The sequence below is a fragment of the Dryobates pubescens genome, chromosome 22 (assembly GCF_014839835.1).
Source record: "Dryobates pubescens isolate bDryPub1 chromosome 22, bDryPub1.pri, whole genome shotgun sequence".
In the NCBI taxonomy this organism is placed as follows: domain Eukaryota; kingdom Metazoa; phylum Chordata; class Aves; order Piciformes; family Picidae; genus Dryobates; species Dryobates pubescens.
Window position 1 is genome coordinate 14,222,255 of NC_071633.1, and position 13,894 is coordinate 14,236,148.

The window sequence follows — 13,894 nt, forward strand, 5'->3', positions numbered from 1 at the left end:
TGACCACCCAGATCTGGGGAGCACTGTGTGGGGCAGGAGCTGGCAACAGCAGCTTGTTGGATGGGACTGAGCTAATGGAAGTGAGAGAATGGGGTGAATCTTACCCTGGCTGCTGGTGGGGGAGAAGCAGAGGGGCAGGCAGGAGGGGGTGCATCAACAGGATGGCTGCTGGAGGGAGAAGGGGGCAGCTGGAGCAGGCTGGGAAGGGGGACTGGGATCTAGTGGAGAGCCACGGTACAGCCTGGGGTTACCAATGCCATCTAGGGGAGGTCCAGGAACCTCACAGCGATCCAGAGGATGCAGAAGAGCCAGGGGTGGGCCCAGGGGTGGGCCCAGGGGCGGGTTGAGGGCCTGGGATCAGTGGCCCAGGTCTGTAACTGGGGTCAGGGCCTGAAACTAGAGCTCAGGCCCAGGGTCGCGGCATGAGCCCAGAGTGGGTACCTCGTGCCAGGGGATTGGGGCCAGGAGCCGGGGGTTGGGGTCCGGGGTCGAGGTTGGAGCCTGGAGCTGGGGTCCAGGACCGGAGCCAGGGGCCGGAATCAAGGTCAGAGTCGGGAGGTGGAGTCGCGCTGAGGGGCGCAGAGCCGCTGTCGGCAGTCGAAGCCCCATTGGCTGAGCGCCACGTCACTCCAAGAGCGGGCGGTGCCTGCGCCTTACGGCCCAACAGAAAGAGAAGGGAGGCGGAACTACATGATGAGCCCAGCCCTCAATCACGTGAGGCGAAGCCCGGCACCAAACACCGCCCCGCGGCAGTCACGCGGGTAGCGCTGGCCAATCGTCCGGCGGTGGAGGCGGGACAAAGGCGGGCTCCCACCCAATGGGAAGGCGACGGGAGAGGGCGGCGGCGGGATCGGGAAGGTGGCGGCGCGCGGAGGAGAAACGGGCGGAACCAACGGCCGGGGGGAGGTGGGGGGGAGGGGGGTACGGGCGCGACCACCCCCGGGCTGGGCGGCACCGCCGGGACCCCCCGAAATCGGAGAGGGAGGGAAAACAGTGGCAGGGGAAGGGTGGACGTGTTCAAGGGGCGGGAGCGGGGCTGGGCTGGGCTCGTCCATAGAGGCGTGGGCAGCGGGAGAGCCCGAGCGGAACCATTCGGCGGGGGCGTGAGTTGGGGCGGGGCCTAAGCGCTGGGGTGGGGCCTGGGCGGCAGGCGCGAAGCCCCCCCACGTGTGCCGGTGCTGACCCCGCGCCATGAAGGGCGTCATCATCGGGGGCAACGTCAAAGGTGAGAGGGTCGGGGGTGGAGGGGTGTGTTTGGAGTGGTGGTGGAACACGGGGCGTGGGAGGTGAGTGGGGAACGGAGGTGGGGGGGGCACTACAGTGGTAGAGGGGCACAGTGGGTATGGGGGGCACGGGCGAGCGGGGAGCAAGGAGAGTGCTGGGGGCACTGGGGTGTGTGGCGTAGGGGTGGGGGTGTCACAGGGGGGGTTGGTGGGAATGATGGTGTGAGGGGCCACTGGGGAGTGGGGGATGTGGGGAATGCACAGGGGGTTTGGTGGGTGTGGGGTCATCGGTGGTGTGGGAGCATAGAAGAGGTGTGGGGCATTGAGTGTGTGGGCTGCAAGGGGTTTAGCGGGAGTGGGACGGCATGGAGAGTGGTGGACACGGGGAGTGAAGGGCATGGGGGCGGCAGAAGGATTTTGAGGAGCATGGGGGAGTGGGGCACAGGGAGTAGAGGAGGCATGAAAGGAGTGGGGATGGAAAGGAACTGGGGGGGTACAAGGGATGTGAGGGGAATGGGGGACATGAGGGACATGGGATTTGAGAGGTGTGGGGTTGTATCCCTGAAGAATGGGAAGCAATGGGAGTACAGGGCGGGGGGGGGCACAGGAGCACCCCGCCTGACCCTCCCCTTCTCCTCACCCCCAGTTCTCGGCCGTGCTGTGCACTCCCTGTCCCGCATTGGGGACGAGCTCTACCTGGAGCCCACCGATTGCGGGGTACGAGGCACCAGGCCTGGGGGGCAGAGCCGGCTGGGAGCTTGCCTCTTGTGCCCGCTGTGTGTCTCAGCTGGTGCCAACGCTCTGTGTCTTCCCCCACAAGCTGTCCCTCCGCTCCGTCAACTCCTCGCGCTCAGCCTTCGCCTCCTTCCTCTTCGCGCCCCTCTTCTTCCAGCTGTACCAGCTGCCTGAGCCCCAACCCTTCCGATGCAAAGTTCTCATGAAGGTGAAGCCCCCTGCCTGGGCACCCCCAAGCTTCTTGAGGGTGAGGGGTGCCAGGTAAGGGTGACTGTCCCCTCTCCTGCCCCTTCCTTACAGTCCTTCCTGGGTGTCTTCCGCTCGCTGCCTTCCCTGGAGAAGACGGTGGGGAAATGTCTGATCCTGCTCAAGCCCAGCGCCAACCGCCTGGTCCTGCAGCTCCACTGCAAGTATGGTGAGTGCCAGCGCTGGGAGGGGGCATGTGGTGGCACTGCCAGCCTGCCCTGCTGAGCTGGTCGCCTCTCTGCCAGGTGTCACCAAGACTCACAACCTGGCTTTCCAGGAGTGCGAGCGGCTCCAGGCTGTCTTCGACATCCAGCAGTGTGCCAGCAGCCTCTGTGCCCCAGCACGGTGGGTGGCAGCACAGGGACACTGAGCTCTCCAAGGGGATGGAGGTGGCACAGAAAGATGGGATGAGGTAGAGGCTGGGGTGGCAAAGGGTGTGTAGGTGGCACAAAGGGGACACCGAGGTGGCACCACATTGCCGAGGGAGGCTGGGGTGGAAGAGAAGGGATCCTGGAGCAGCAAAGAAGATGCATGAAGAGGACACTGAGTTGGCATCAGGGTAGGGAAGGAGGGCATGGAGAGCCTGGGTAGGTGGCACAAAGGGAACATGGAGATGGTACTAAGGTGGGAGGTGGTAGAGGCTGGGATGGAGAAGGACAGTTGGATGGCATGAAAGTGACACCCAAGGTGGCACCAGGGTAGAAGGGATGGCAGGGGGCGCCTGGGTCAGCACAAAGGGGACACTGGGGTGATAAAAGTGATGTGGGTGGCACAAAAGGGACACTGGAGTGGCACCAAGGTGGGCAGGGGTATAAAGGAGAGTTAAAGGTGGGACCCTGGGGGGGAGTTGGGGTGGTCAGCCCCAGCTGCCCTCACTCACCCTCCCCTGTGCCTGCAGGGTGCTGGCAGAGGCCGTGGTTCACTTCCCCCAGACTCTGGCTGAAGTGACGCTGGGGGCTGGCCCTGGGGGCAAGATCAGCCTCCAAAACTACGTGGAGGATGAGATGGGTGAGCCCCCTGGGGGGGAAGTGGGTGCCCCTTCCCTGGCCTTGGGGTGCCACCACAACTCCCTGACTTGCCATCACCCCCAGAGCTGAAGAAGACAATGGTGACAGAGCTGTGGCTGGCAGAGGACGAGTTCCAGAGGGTGGCAGTGACCCCAGGCTCCTCCATCACCTTCTGCCTTAAGGAGTTCCGGGTCAGGCCCTGCTGGGAAACCTCCCAAACCTTGGGGTCACTCCATTGAACCCCTCCCAACCCCTTCTTTGTCCCTCTCCACCTGACAGGGGCTGCTGACCTTCGCTGAGGCCTCCAACCTGCCCCTCACCATCCACTACGATGTGCCCGGCAGGTAGGAGTGGGCATCTCAACCCACCCCTGTGCCAACCTGCCCTTGGCTGCCCCCAACCCTCACAACCCTTTGTGGCCTTCCACCCTCCTCCCAGGCCGGTGATCTTCACCCTGGAAGATGCTGTCCTGGAGGTCCACCTGGTGCTGGCCACCCTCTTGGACCCCAAAAGTGACTCGCAGCCCCCCATGGCTAATGGGTAAGCTGAGGATGGTGTTGGGTGGCATCAGCAGGGACCAGAGTGAACGGTCACCAATCTGCCCCTGCTTGCTCACTTCTCACCCCAGCAACGTCTCCAGTCTGCCCCACCCTTCTGATGACCTCCCTGATGACCTCGAGTCCTACATGGTTGCCATGGAAGCTGAGGAGGAGCCCGAGGTGCCCCCCAGCCCCACCTTCCCCCTACACACCCCATGTCCAGCCCAAAGCGACCCTGAGGAGGAGGAAGAGGAAGAAGAGGAGGAGGAGGGAGCGGTGCCAGGCACCCCCCCTCACAAAAAGGTGTGGGATGGGCATTTGTCTAGCTGGGGAGGTGGGGGCAGAGGGGGTACAGCCCCCTCCTGACCCCCATGTTCTCCCTCCCCCAGTTTCGGTCGTTGTTTTTCGGCTCGGTGCTGACGCCAGGGGAGCAGATCCTGGCCCCCACCCAGGAGGTGCTGGCAGAGGACAGTGACAACGACTCCTGAAGACCCCCACCCCCCCCCCTTCATAACACCCCCACCACACACACAGTGTCCTCCCCAATCCACCAGCAGCTCCTAAACATGACCCATTACAAGTTTATTCCTCAAAAAAAGCATCCTTGCTTCCCTACCCCCCACCCCCTCCACTGTTCCCCCCCCCCACTCCCCCACCAACCCCAGGGCTGGGCTCTGGGCTTTGTAACTGCCCCCTCCCCAACCTCAGCCCTGCCCTCAGAGTGGTCTGTGGGGGGCAGCTGGATTTGGTTTGGTGGAGCTTGGCTGGGGGAGAGAGGGGGGGGGGGAAGGCAGGATCTTCCAAATAAAAAACCGACTTGAAAAGGTGACCTGATGTTTAGGGGGGCTGGGGGGGGAGGGAGGAGGGATCCTCCAGACCCCCCCCCAGCGTGGGGTGGAAGGGCAGCTGAGGGCTCATTTCTTGGCTTTGGCAGAGTTTCGAGGGGGGGTCACAGGGCGGCCGGCAGGGTTCAGCCCACTGAACTGCCCATATTTGCCCTTGTTCTTGTCAGCTGGCTTCAGGATCTGGGCAGGGAGAAACGGGGGGGGAGAGGGTGAGGTGGGAGTCAGGAAAGGGTGGGGGGTAGAAAAGGGTGGGGGGATAAAAAAGGGTTGGGGGGGGGGAAAAGGGTGGGGGGGAAGGTGGAAAAAGGAGGAAAGGGTGAGGAGGGTGTGAAGAAAGGGAGAGAGAAATTGGGGGGGAGGGAGAGAGAAATTGGGGGGGAGGGAGGGAGAAATGGGGGGGGAGGGAGGGAGAAATGGGGGGGGAGGGAGGGAGAAATGGGGGGGAGGGAGAAATGGGGGGGAGGGAGAAATGGGGGGGAGGGAGAAATGGGGGGGAGGGAGAAATGGGGGGGAGGGAGAAATGGGGAGGGAGGGAGAAATGGGGAGGGAGGGAGAGAGAAATGGGGAGGGAGGGAGAGAGAAATGGGGGGGGAGGGAGAGAGAATTGGGGGGGGAGGGAGAGAGAAATTGGGGGGGGAGGGAGAGAGAAATTGGGGGGGGAGGGAGAGAGAAATGGGGGGGGAGGGAGAGAGAAATGGGGGGGAGGGAGAGAGAAATTGGGGGGGGAGGGAGAGAGAAATTGGGGGGGGAGGGAGAGAGAAATTGGGGGGGGAGGGAGAGAGAAATTGGGGGGGAGGGAGAGAGAAATTGGGGGGGAGGGAGAGAGAAATTGGGGGGGGAGGGAGGGGAAAAGGGTGAGACAGGGAAAAAGCAAGGGGGGGTAAAAAAGGGGTGAGGGGAGGCCAAAGAGGGGCGAGGGGAGGCCAAAAGGAGAACAAAAAGAGCAAAGGATGAAAGGGGAGGAGAAAATGGTGAGGGGAGGAAAAACGAGGGAGAAAAGCAGGGGGAGGGGGGGAAGGAAAAGAGAGGGGAGCAAGTGTGAGGTGTGTGTGAGGCAAAGGTGTCGAGGGGGTTGCACAGCCTGCCCCAACTCCCCTCTCCCCCACCCCAGAGCCGTGTGTGGAGGCTGCCCCCAGTTCCTCCCCACCTCGGCAGGTCGCAGGGCCCGCCCGCAGCGCCCACCCTGGGTCTGTGTGCGATGCCCCCCTGCTGGCTGTGTGTGACACCCCCCCAGCTGTGTGTGACCCCCCCCCCAGCTGTGTGTGACACCCCCCCCCAGCTGTGTGTGACACCCCCCCCCCAGCTGTGTGTGACACCCCCCCCCCCAGCTGTGTGTGACACCCCCCCCGCCCAGACCCACCTGGAAGGAGCACATCAGGGTCTCGTCCACGCTCATCATGGCCCCGGCGTTGTCGAACTCCCCGCAGTAGTTGGGGGCTGAGAAGAGGGTGACCAGCTGGCGCTTGGCGAAGAACTCGTACCCGTCCTCTACCACCTGGAGAAGGGAGGGGGCAGGGAGGGTTAAACAGCACATGGGCGCCCCCCCAGGGCACAAATACCCCCACCAGGGGCATGCAGCCAACCTCCTGGGGGAAAACCTCCACCCCAGGGGGGAAAACGTCACCCCCCTGGGCGGAAATGCCCACCGCCGGGGGTTGAACGTCCAGCTCCTGGAGTGAATACTCATCCCCACCCCACCCAGGGCAAACATCTGCCCCCTACAGGGGTGAACAGCCACCCCCCTGGGGCAAATATCAACCCCCTGGGGTGAATATCTAGCTTCAGGGGCAAGCAAAGACACCCTGGGGCAAACACTTAACCCCCTCTGAGGTGAGTGTCAATGCCCTGGGGGGCATGCCCAGCTCCTGGAGTAGATACTCACCCCCTCTGGGGCAAAACCCACCCTGATGGGGGCAAAAAGCCACCCTCTGGGGCAAAAGTTCACCCCATTAAGGGCAAGAAGCCAACCCCTGGGGCAAAACCTCCCTGCTCTGGGGCAAATGCCCACATCTCAGGGCAAATCCCTGCTCCCAGGAGCAAATTACCACCCTGGGAGGGCAAATAACCACACCATGGTGCAAGTCCCTGTGCCTTGGGTCGAGTACTCACATCCCCTTGGGGCAGATACCCACTGCCCTGTGCCAATATCCACCCCCTGGGGCAAAACCTTACCTCTCAGGGGCAAAACCTCACCCCAGGGGCAAATACTCTACCTTGGGGGCAAAACTTCACCTCCCAGGGGCAAACCCTCACCCCTGGGGCAAAACTTCACCTCCCAGGGGCAAAAACCTCACCTCTGGGGCAAAACTTCACCTCCCATGGGCAAAAACCTCACCTCCTGGGGCAAAAAGCTGCAGAAGCCCAGCCCCCAAGGTCCCCTCCAACACCCCCAAGGCCAAGCATCTCGGGTCCAGGGCTGAGCCCCGTGCCCGGGCACGGCAGCGGCGTGGGCACGGCGGTACCTGGTGCGCCCGGCAGATGAGGTCCAGGTCGTGCTTGTGCAGGAACTTGGCCACCACCTCGGCGCCGAAGGTGAAGGAGACGCCGCGGTCGTTCTCGCCCCAGCCCTGCACGTCCTTGTCGGGGTCCGACCACAGGAGGTCGCACAGCAGCCCCTGGTCCGGCACGTCCGTGGGCCGCATGATCCGCCGGATCTGCTCCATCGACTGCAGGTCGGGGGACAGCCCTGCGGGGGGAGCAGGAGGAGGCCAGGCCCCGCTCGGCGTCGGCAGAACGGTTGCAGGGGGAGGAGAGCTTCAAGAGCCTGGAGTGCAACCCTTCCCCCAGCACCCCCCCCGGGCAGCACCGAGCCGTGGCCCCCAGCACCGCAGCTCCAGGGCTTTGGAGCCTTCTCCAGGGGTGGGGACTCCAACGCGGCCCTGGGCAGCCTGGGACAGGCCTTGACAACCCTTTGGGTGAGAGTGTTTCTCCTCATGTCCAACCTAACCCCCCCCTGGGCAACTCGAGTCCATCTCCTCATCCTGTCACTTGTTAATTGGCACAAGAGCCCAACCCCCACCTGGCTCCAGCCTCCTTGCAGGGAGTTGAGGACACAGCCTCAAGCTGCACCAGGGCAAGTTTAGGCTTGAGGTGAGGAGAAAGTTCTTCACTGAGAGAGTTGTTGGCCATGGGAATGTGCTGCCCAGGGAGGTGGTGGAGTCCCCATCCCTGGAGGGGTTCAGGAGGGGATTGGACGTGGCACTTGGTGCCATGGTCTGGTCATGAGGTCTGTGGTGACAGGTTGGACTTGGTGATCTTTGAGGTCTCTTCCAACCTTGGTGATTCTGTGACTCTGAGTTGCAGAGAGCCAGAAGCTCTCCCCACAGCCTCCTCCTCTCCAGGCTCAACACCCCCAGCTCCCTCAGCTGCTCCTCCCCAGCCCTGTTCTCCAGCCCCTTCCCCAGCTTGGTTGCCCTTCTTTGGCCCTGCTCCAGCTCCCCAATGTCCTTCTGGGAGTGAGAGGCCCAAAACTGCCCCCAGGATTCCAGCTGTGGCCTCAGCAGTGCCCAGCCCAGGGGACAATCCCTGCCCTGCTCCTGCTGGCCACACTCTTGCTGCTCCAGGCCAGGCTGCTGGTGGCCTCCTTGGCCAGCTGGGCACCCCCTGGCTCATCCCCAGCTGCTGTCACCAACCCCCCCAGGGCCTTTCCCACCAGGCAGTTTCCACTCTGCCCCCAGCCTGGAGCCTTCGTGGGGTTGTGACCCAAGTGCAGGACCCAGCTCTTGCCCTGGGTGAACCTCATCCCATTGACCTCCCCATGGATCCAGCCTGGCCAGACCCCTCTTGGGAGCTTCCAACCCTCCAGCAGAACCCCTAAGACATCAGCACACAGCTCCTGCCCCCTTCCTCCAGCCCTGTGCCTACCTCCATGACAGCAGAAGATCTTCTCATCCACGATGGCAGCAATGGGCAAACAGTTGAAGCAGTCAGTGAAGGTCTTCCAGAGCTTGATGTTGTATCTCCGCTTGCCTGCAAGGCACAGGGGGGTGTGGGTGCCAGGATGCCCCTTTTGGGGGGGGGTACAGGGGTCCCCAATGTAGGCTTGTGCCCCCCAGGTGAAGCACATGCAGCTTCTCACTGGCTCTGGCAATGCAATAGGGTGGTGGCATCTGGGAGGGAGATTGTTGGCACCTCTGAGGGGGGCAGGAGGTGGGTGTGGGACACTCAGTGTGGATGGTGCTGGGGGAGATAGGCTGGCACAAGGGTGGCAAGGGAACATAAGGGTGGCATGAGAATGGGGGGGGGAGCAGAAGCACATAGCAGGGGGGACACAGGGACACAAGGGGGCAAGAAGACACAGAGGTGGCAGAATGCTTGTGGTGGAGATGTGAGGAGGCAGGGGGGGTTGTGGGGTGGTGAAGGGGATGCAGGGGGACACATGGGGATGGCAGAGGGGTTGTGGGGTGGTGAAGGTGCAGAGGGACACATGGGGATGGCAGAGGGGTTGTGGGGTGATGAAGGGGGTGCAGGGGGACACATGGGGATGGCAGAGGGGTTGTGGGGTGGTGAAGGGGGTGCAGGGGGACACATGGGGATGGCAGAGGGGTTGTGGGGTGGTGAAGGGGGTGCAGGGGACACATGGGGATGGCAGAGGGGTTGTGAGGTGGTGAAGGGGGTGCAGGGGGACACATGGGGATGGCAGAGGGGTTGTGGGGTGGTGAAGGGGGTGCAGGGGGACACATGGGGATGGCAGAGGGGTCGTGGGGAACGTGAGGTGGCAGAGGTGTTGTGAAGGGACACAGAGGGCTGGGAGCAGTCTTGGGGAACACAGGGAGAGCAAGGAGGCTGTGGGGCTGGGGGAGGGCAGCGGTGAGGGGGCAGGGGGCTGTGGGGGTCACCCACACTCGTCGTAGAAGCCGTAGATGCGGTTGATGCTGGCACACTCGTGGTTGCCCCGCAGCAGGAAGAAGTTCTCAGGGTACTTGATCTTGTAGGCCAGCAGGAGGCAGATGGTCTCCAGGGACTGCTTGCCCCTGTCCACGTAGTCACCCAGGAACAGGTAGTTGCTCTCGGGGGGGAAGCCCCCGTACTCGAAAAGCCTCAGCAAGTCGTAGTACTGCCCGTGGATGTCACCTGAGACGGGGGGGGGACATCACACTACAAGGTGAGGGAGGAATCCCAGCTCCTCAAGCCACCCCTCCTGCCTCCCCCAGGCTGTACTGGGGACCCTCTGCCAATGCAGGCTTTCACACAGGCTCACAGGATGTCAGGGGTTGGAAGGGACCCAAAGAGATCACCCAGTCCAACCCCCCTGCCAGAGCAGGGCCATACAATCTAGCTCAGGTCACACAGGAACACATCCAGATGGGGCTGGAAAGTCTCCAGAGCAGGAGACTCCACAACCTCTCTGGGCAGCCTGCTCCAGTGCTCTGGGACCCTCCCAGGGCAGAAGTTCCCCCTTGTGCTGAGATGGAACCTCCTGTGCTGCAGCTTGCATCCGTTGCTCCTCGCCCTGTCACAGGGAGCAAGCGAGCAGAGCCTGTGCCCTCCCTCCTGACCCCCAGCCCTCAGAGATTTACAAACCTTTATTAAATCCCCTCTGTGTCTTCTCCTCTCCAGACTGAACAGCCCCAGGTCCCTCAGCCTCTCCTCCCCAGGCAGCGCTGCAGTGCCCTCACCGCCCTCCGCTGCGCCCTCTCCAGCAGAGCCCTGTCCCTCTTGAACTGCCCAAGGTGCCAGGCCGTGCCCGCCGGCATGGTGCCCTCCCCCACCACTCAAGAGCTCTCACCACAGATCTTGAGGGGAGCTTCCAGCTCCAGGAGGATGGGCTGGCTGAGGAAGATCTCCCTCGACTTGAGGCAGAGCCCGCGGATCTCGTTCTCGGTCAGCTGCACGTTCTTGCCCGGCCGCGAGCCTTGCACTGCGCCCCCCCCAGGAGAGAGCAGGCGTGAGGGCCCCTGGCACCGGGGGCACGGGGCTGCTGCCAAGCCCTGTGCCCACAGGCGGCCGGGGGAGATGCTCAGCAAAGACTCGGGGCTGTCCCCCACCAACCTCGGGGCACCTCCCTCCTCCCAGACCCCCCCCAGCTGGCACACGCCCTAATGCTGCCCCCCCCAGCCTGGCACCCCTATGCTCTGGCACACTCCCTAATGCTGCCCCCCCAGCCTGGCACATGCCCTAATGCTGCCCCCCCAGCCTGGCACATGCCCTAATGCTGCCCCCCCAGCCTGGCACATGCCCTAATGCTGCCCCCCCAGCCTGGCACCCCTATGCTCTGGCACACACCCTAATGCTGCCCCCCCAGCCTGGCACCCCTATGCTCTGGCACACTCCCTAATGCTGCCCCCCCCAACCTGGCACACGTCCTAATGCTGCCCCCCCAGCCTGGCACACGCCCTAATGCTGCCCCCCCACAACCTGGCACCCCTATGCTCTGGCACACGCCCTAATGCTGCCCCCCCAGCCTGGCACACGCACTAATGCTGCCCCCCCAGCCTGGCACACGCCCTAATGCTGCCCCCCCAGCCTGGCACACGCACTAATGCTGCCCCCCCACAACCTGGCACCCCTATGCTCTGGCACACGCCCTAATGCTGCCCCCCCAACCTGGCACACGTCCTAATGCTGCCCCCCCAACCTGGCACCCCTATGCTCTGGCACACTCCCTAATGCTGCCCCCCCAACCTGGCACACACCCTAATGCTGCCCCCCCAACCTGGCACACATCCTAATGCTGCCCCCCCAACCTGGCACACGCCCTAATGCTGCCCCCCCAACCTGGCACACATCCTAATGCTGCCCCCCCAAGCTGGCACCCCTATGCTCTGGCACACTCCCTAATGCTGCCCCCCCCACAACCTGGCACATGTCCTAATGCTGCCCCCCCAACCTGGCACCCCTATGCTCTGACACACTCCCTAGCAATGCCCCCCTAACCTGGCACATGCCCTAATGCTGCCCCCCCCAACCTGGCACCCCTATGCTCTGACACACTCCCTAGCAATGCCCCCCTAACCTGGCACATGCCCTAATGCTGCCCCCCCAAGCTGGCACCCCTATGCTCTGGCACACTCCCTGATGCTGCCCCCCCAGTCCCAAACCCAGCAGCCCTCCTGCCAAATCCTGAGCCCCCAGACTCCATTCCCCCCCCCCCCAAACTTCAGAGCCACCCCCCCCCCCAGTATCCAGCCCCCTAACAGAGCAGGCCCAAGATTTCCACCTCTCCCCCCCAATGTTCCCCACCCCCTCCCACCCCCAATGTTCCCCACCCCCTCCCCCCCCCAATGTTCCCCACCCCCTCCCACCCCAAGCACTCCGCTCCAGGGCAATCCCCCAGCGAGGGCTCAGCTGGCCTGCTGGGGGGGGAGTCTGCAGCCAGGGAGTAGGGGGGCAAGGAGGCTGTTTGGGGTGCAAACAGCAGGAGAGGGGGAAAATGAGGGCATTTTAGGGGAAAAAGGGGCTGCTGGGGTGGGCTGGAGGCCTTTAAGGGGGATGGGCACCATTGGAAGGGGATCAAAAGGGATTGTTTGGGGGGGCATGGGGAACATTGAGGGAGCCTAATGCCATTGAGGGCCAACGGGGCCATTTGTGGGGGGTCTGCTGAGGGCCTTGGGGGTGCTGGAGGAGAGGATGTTGGGGGGCAGGCAGGGCCACTTGGAATCAGGGCAGTGCAGGCTAGAGAATGATAAGGGGGGGGGCTATGTGGTGGGGGGATGGAAAGGGGCTGCTGGGGAAGGCTGAGGCCATTGTGGGGGCTGGTCTGGGGCCATTGGTGGGGATGGGAATGGGGCAGTCTGGGGGGGGAATGGGGCAGTCTGGGGGGGGGAATGGGGTAGTCTGGGGGGGGAATGGGGCAGTCTGGGGGGGGAATGGGGCAGTCTGGGGGAAAGGAGGCTGGAGGCTGCTGGGGAGGGAGAAATGGGGCTGTGGGGGGCGGAAGGGGGGCTGTGAGGGGCGGGAAGGGGCTGTGGGGAGCGGAAGGGGGCTGTGGGGAGTGGGAAGGGGGCTGTGGGGAGCGGGAAGGGGCTGTGGGGAGTGGGAAGGGGGCTGTGGGGAGCGGGAAGGGGGCTGTGGGTAGCGGGAAGGGGGCTGTGGGGAGCGGGAAGGGGGCTGTGGGGAGCGGGAAGGGGGCTGTGGGGAGCGGGAAGGGGCTGTGGGGAGCGGAAGGGGGCTGTGGGGAGCGGGAAGGGGCTGTGGGGAGCGGAAGGGGGCGGTGGGGAGCGGGAAGGGGCTGTGGGGAGTGGGAAGGGGGCTGTGGGGAGCGGAAGGGGGCTGTGGGGAGCGGAAGGGGGCTGTGGGGAGCGGGAAGGGGGCTGTGGGGAGCGGGAAGGGGCTGTGGGGAGCGGAAGGGGGCTGTGGGGAGCGGGAAGGGGCTGTGGGGAGCGGAAGGGGGCTGTGGGGAGCGGGAAGGGGCTGTGGGGAGTGGGAAGGGGGCTGTGGGGAGCGGAAGGGGGCTGTGGGGAGCGGAAGGGGGCTGTGGGGAGCGGGAAGGGGGCTGTGGGGAGCGGGAAGGGGCTGTGGGGAGCGGAAGGGGGCTGTGGGGAGCGGGAGGGGGCGGGAGGGGGCCGCGGGGAGAGGGGAAATGCGGCTGTGGGGCGGAAGTGGGCTGCTGCAGGCCGCTGTGGGGGGCAATGGGGCTGTTCTGAGGGTGCTGCTGGGGGCGGGTTGGAGGCCGCTGAGGGGAAAATGGAGGGGGGGGGACCGGAGGCCGCGGCTGAGAGGAAATGGAGCCATTCCCGGGAGGGGGAAGAGGGCTGGTGGGGGGCGGTAAGGCGCCGGGAGGAAGGAGGCAGCCGGATGCCCTCGGTGAAGCCCCGGTGCCGTGGTGGGGTCCCGGCGCCGTTACAAGGGAGCCTGGAGCCGTTCCAAGGTGTGGGGGGAGGGGGCGGAACGTCCCGGTGCCGTTACGAGACCCCGCGGCCGCTCGACGCAGGGGGCTGAGGGGGTTCCCGGGACCGCCGGGTGTCCCCGGGCGGGCAAATGCGGCGGGCGCCGGCTCCTCTCACCCTCCAGGAGGCGGCTGATGATGGAGTCGAGGTTGAGCTTCTCGGTGTCCGCCATGGCCGCCGGACGCTGCCGCCAAGCCCCGCCCGCCACGCCGCGCGCACCACCCCCGCGGCGCGCCCCGCCCCGCCAGCGCGCCCCCTGCCGCCCGGGAGGAGTCGGCGCCGCCGCCGCCGGGTTGGTGCCGGGCGGGGGCAGCGGGGGTGCTCCCGGTGACCCCGGGGCTGGGGGGACAGCGTGACGTCCTTTGTCATAGTGACATCCTTCCTCGCAGTGCCAGCCTTTGCCGTGGCACCGTGGGTGTGACGTCAGGGGCACAGCGACAGGACAACCCCAGCTTGCGGGGGCGCAGCGGG

General features: G+C 64.7%; 2 protein-coding genes across 2 annotated transcripts; one reads left to right on the plus strand and one right to left on the minus strand.

Annotated features, from left to right (window-relative positions):
• The first annotated feature begins 1,106 nt into the window (after positions 1-1,106).
• Positions 1,107-4,240, plus strand: RAD9A (RAD9 checkpoint clamp component A). The gene is made up of 11 exons (XM_054171804.1): positions 1,107-1,225; positions 1,870-1,940; positions 2,044-2,166; positions 2,259-2,373; positions 2,450-2,549; positions 3,103-3,212; positions 3,296-3,402; positions 3,491-3,555; positions 3,650-3,751; positions 3,840-4,053; positions 4,140-4,240. The coding sequence occupies exons 1-11, from the start codon at positions 1,192-1,194 to the stop codon at positions 4,236-4,238; spliced, it is 1,140 nt and encodes a 379-aa protein (XP_054027779.1). The 5' UTR covers positions 1,107-1,191; the 3' UTR covers positions 4,239-4,240.
• Positions 4,241-4,370: 130 nt separating this feature from the next.
• On the minus strand, positions 4,371-13,616 carry PPP1CA (protein phosphatase 1 catalytic subunit alpha). The gene is made up of 7 exons (XM_054171682.1): positions 13,541-13,616; positions 10,324-10,455; positions 9,438-9,668; positions 8,460-8,564; positions 7,058-7,281; positions 5,956-6,090; positions 4,371-4,775 (listed from the first exon to the last, which is right to left on the minus strand). Exons 1-7 carry the CDS (start codon positions 13,593-13,595, stop codon positions 4,665-4,667), a joined length of 993 nt encoding a protein of 330 aa, XP_054027657.1. The 5' UTR covers positions 13,596-13,616; the 3' UTR covers positions 4,371-4,664.
• Between the last annotated feature and the right edge of the window lie 278 nt (positions 13,617-13,894).

Coding starts and splice junctions, on each gene's coding strand:
- RAD9A (XM_054171804.1), top strand. CDS start 1,192: ATGAAGGGCGTCATCATCGGGGGCAACGTCAAAG. Junction 1,941..2,043: donor TGGAGCCCACCGATTGCGGG/GTACGAGGCACC, acceptor TTCCCCCACAAG/CTGTCCCTCCGCTCCGTCAA. Junction 3,213..3,295: donor CTACGTGGAGGATGAGATGG/GTGAGCCCCCTG, acceptor CATCACCCCCAG/AGCTGAAGAAGACAATGGTG.
- PPP1CA (XM_054171682.1), bottom strand. CDS start 13,595: ATGGCGGACACCGAGAAGCTCAACCTCGACTCCATCATCAGCCGCCTC. Junction 10,456..13,540: donor CATCAGCCGCCTCCTGGAGG/GTGAGAGGAGCC, acceptor GGGGGGGCGCAG/TGCAAGGCTCGCGGCCGGGC. Junction 8,565..9,437: donor CTACGGCTTCTACGACGAGT/GTGGGTGACCCC, acceptor TGTGCCTTGCAG/GCAAGCGGAGATACAACATC.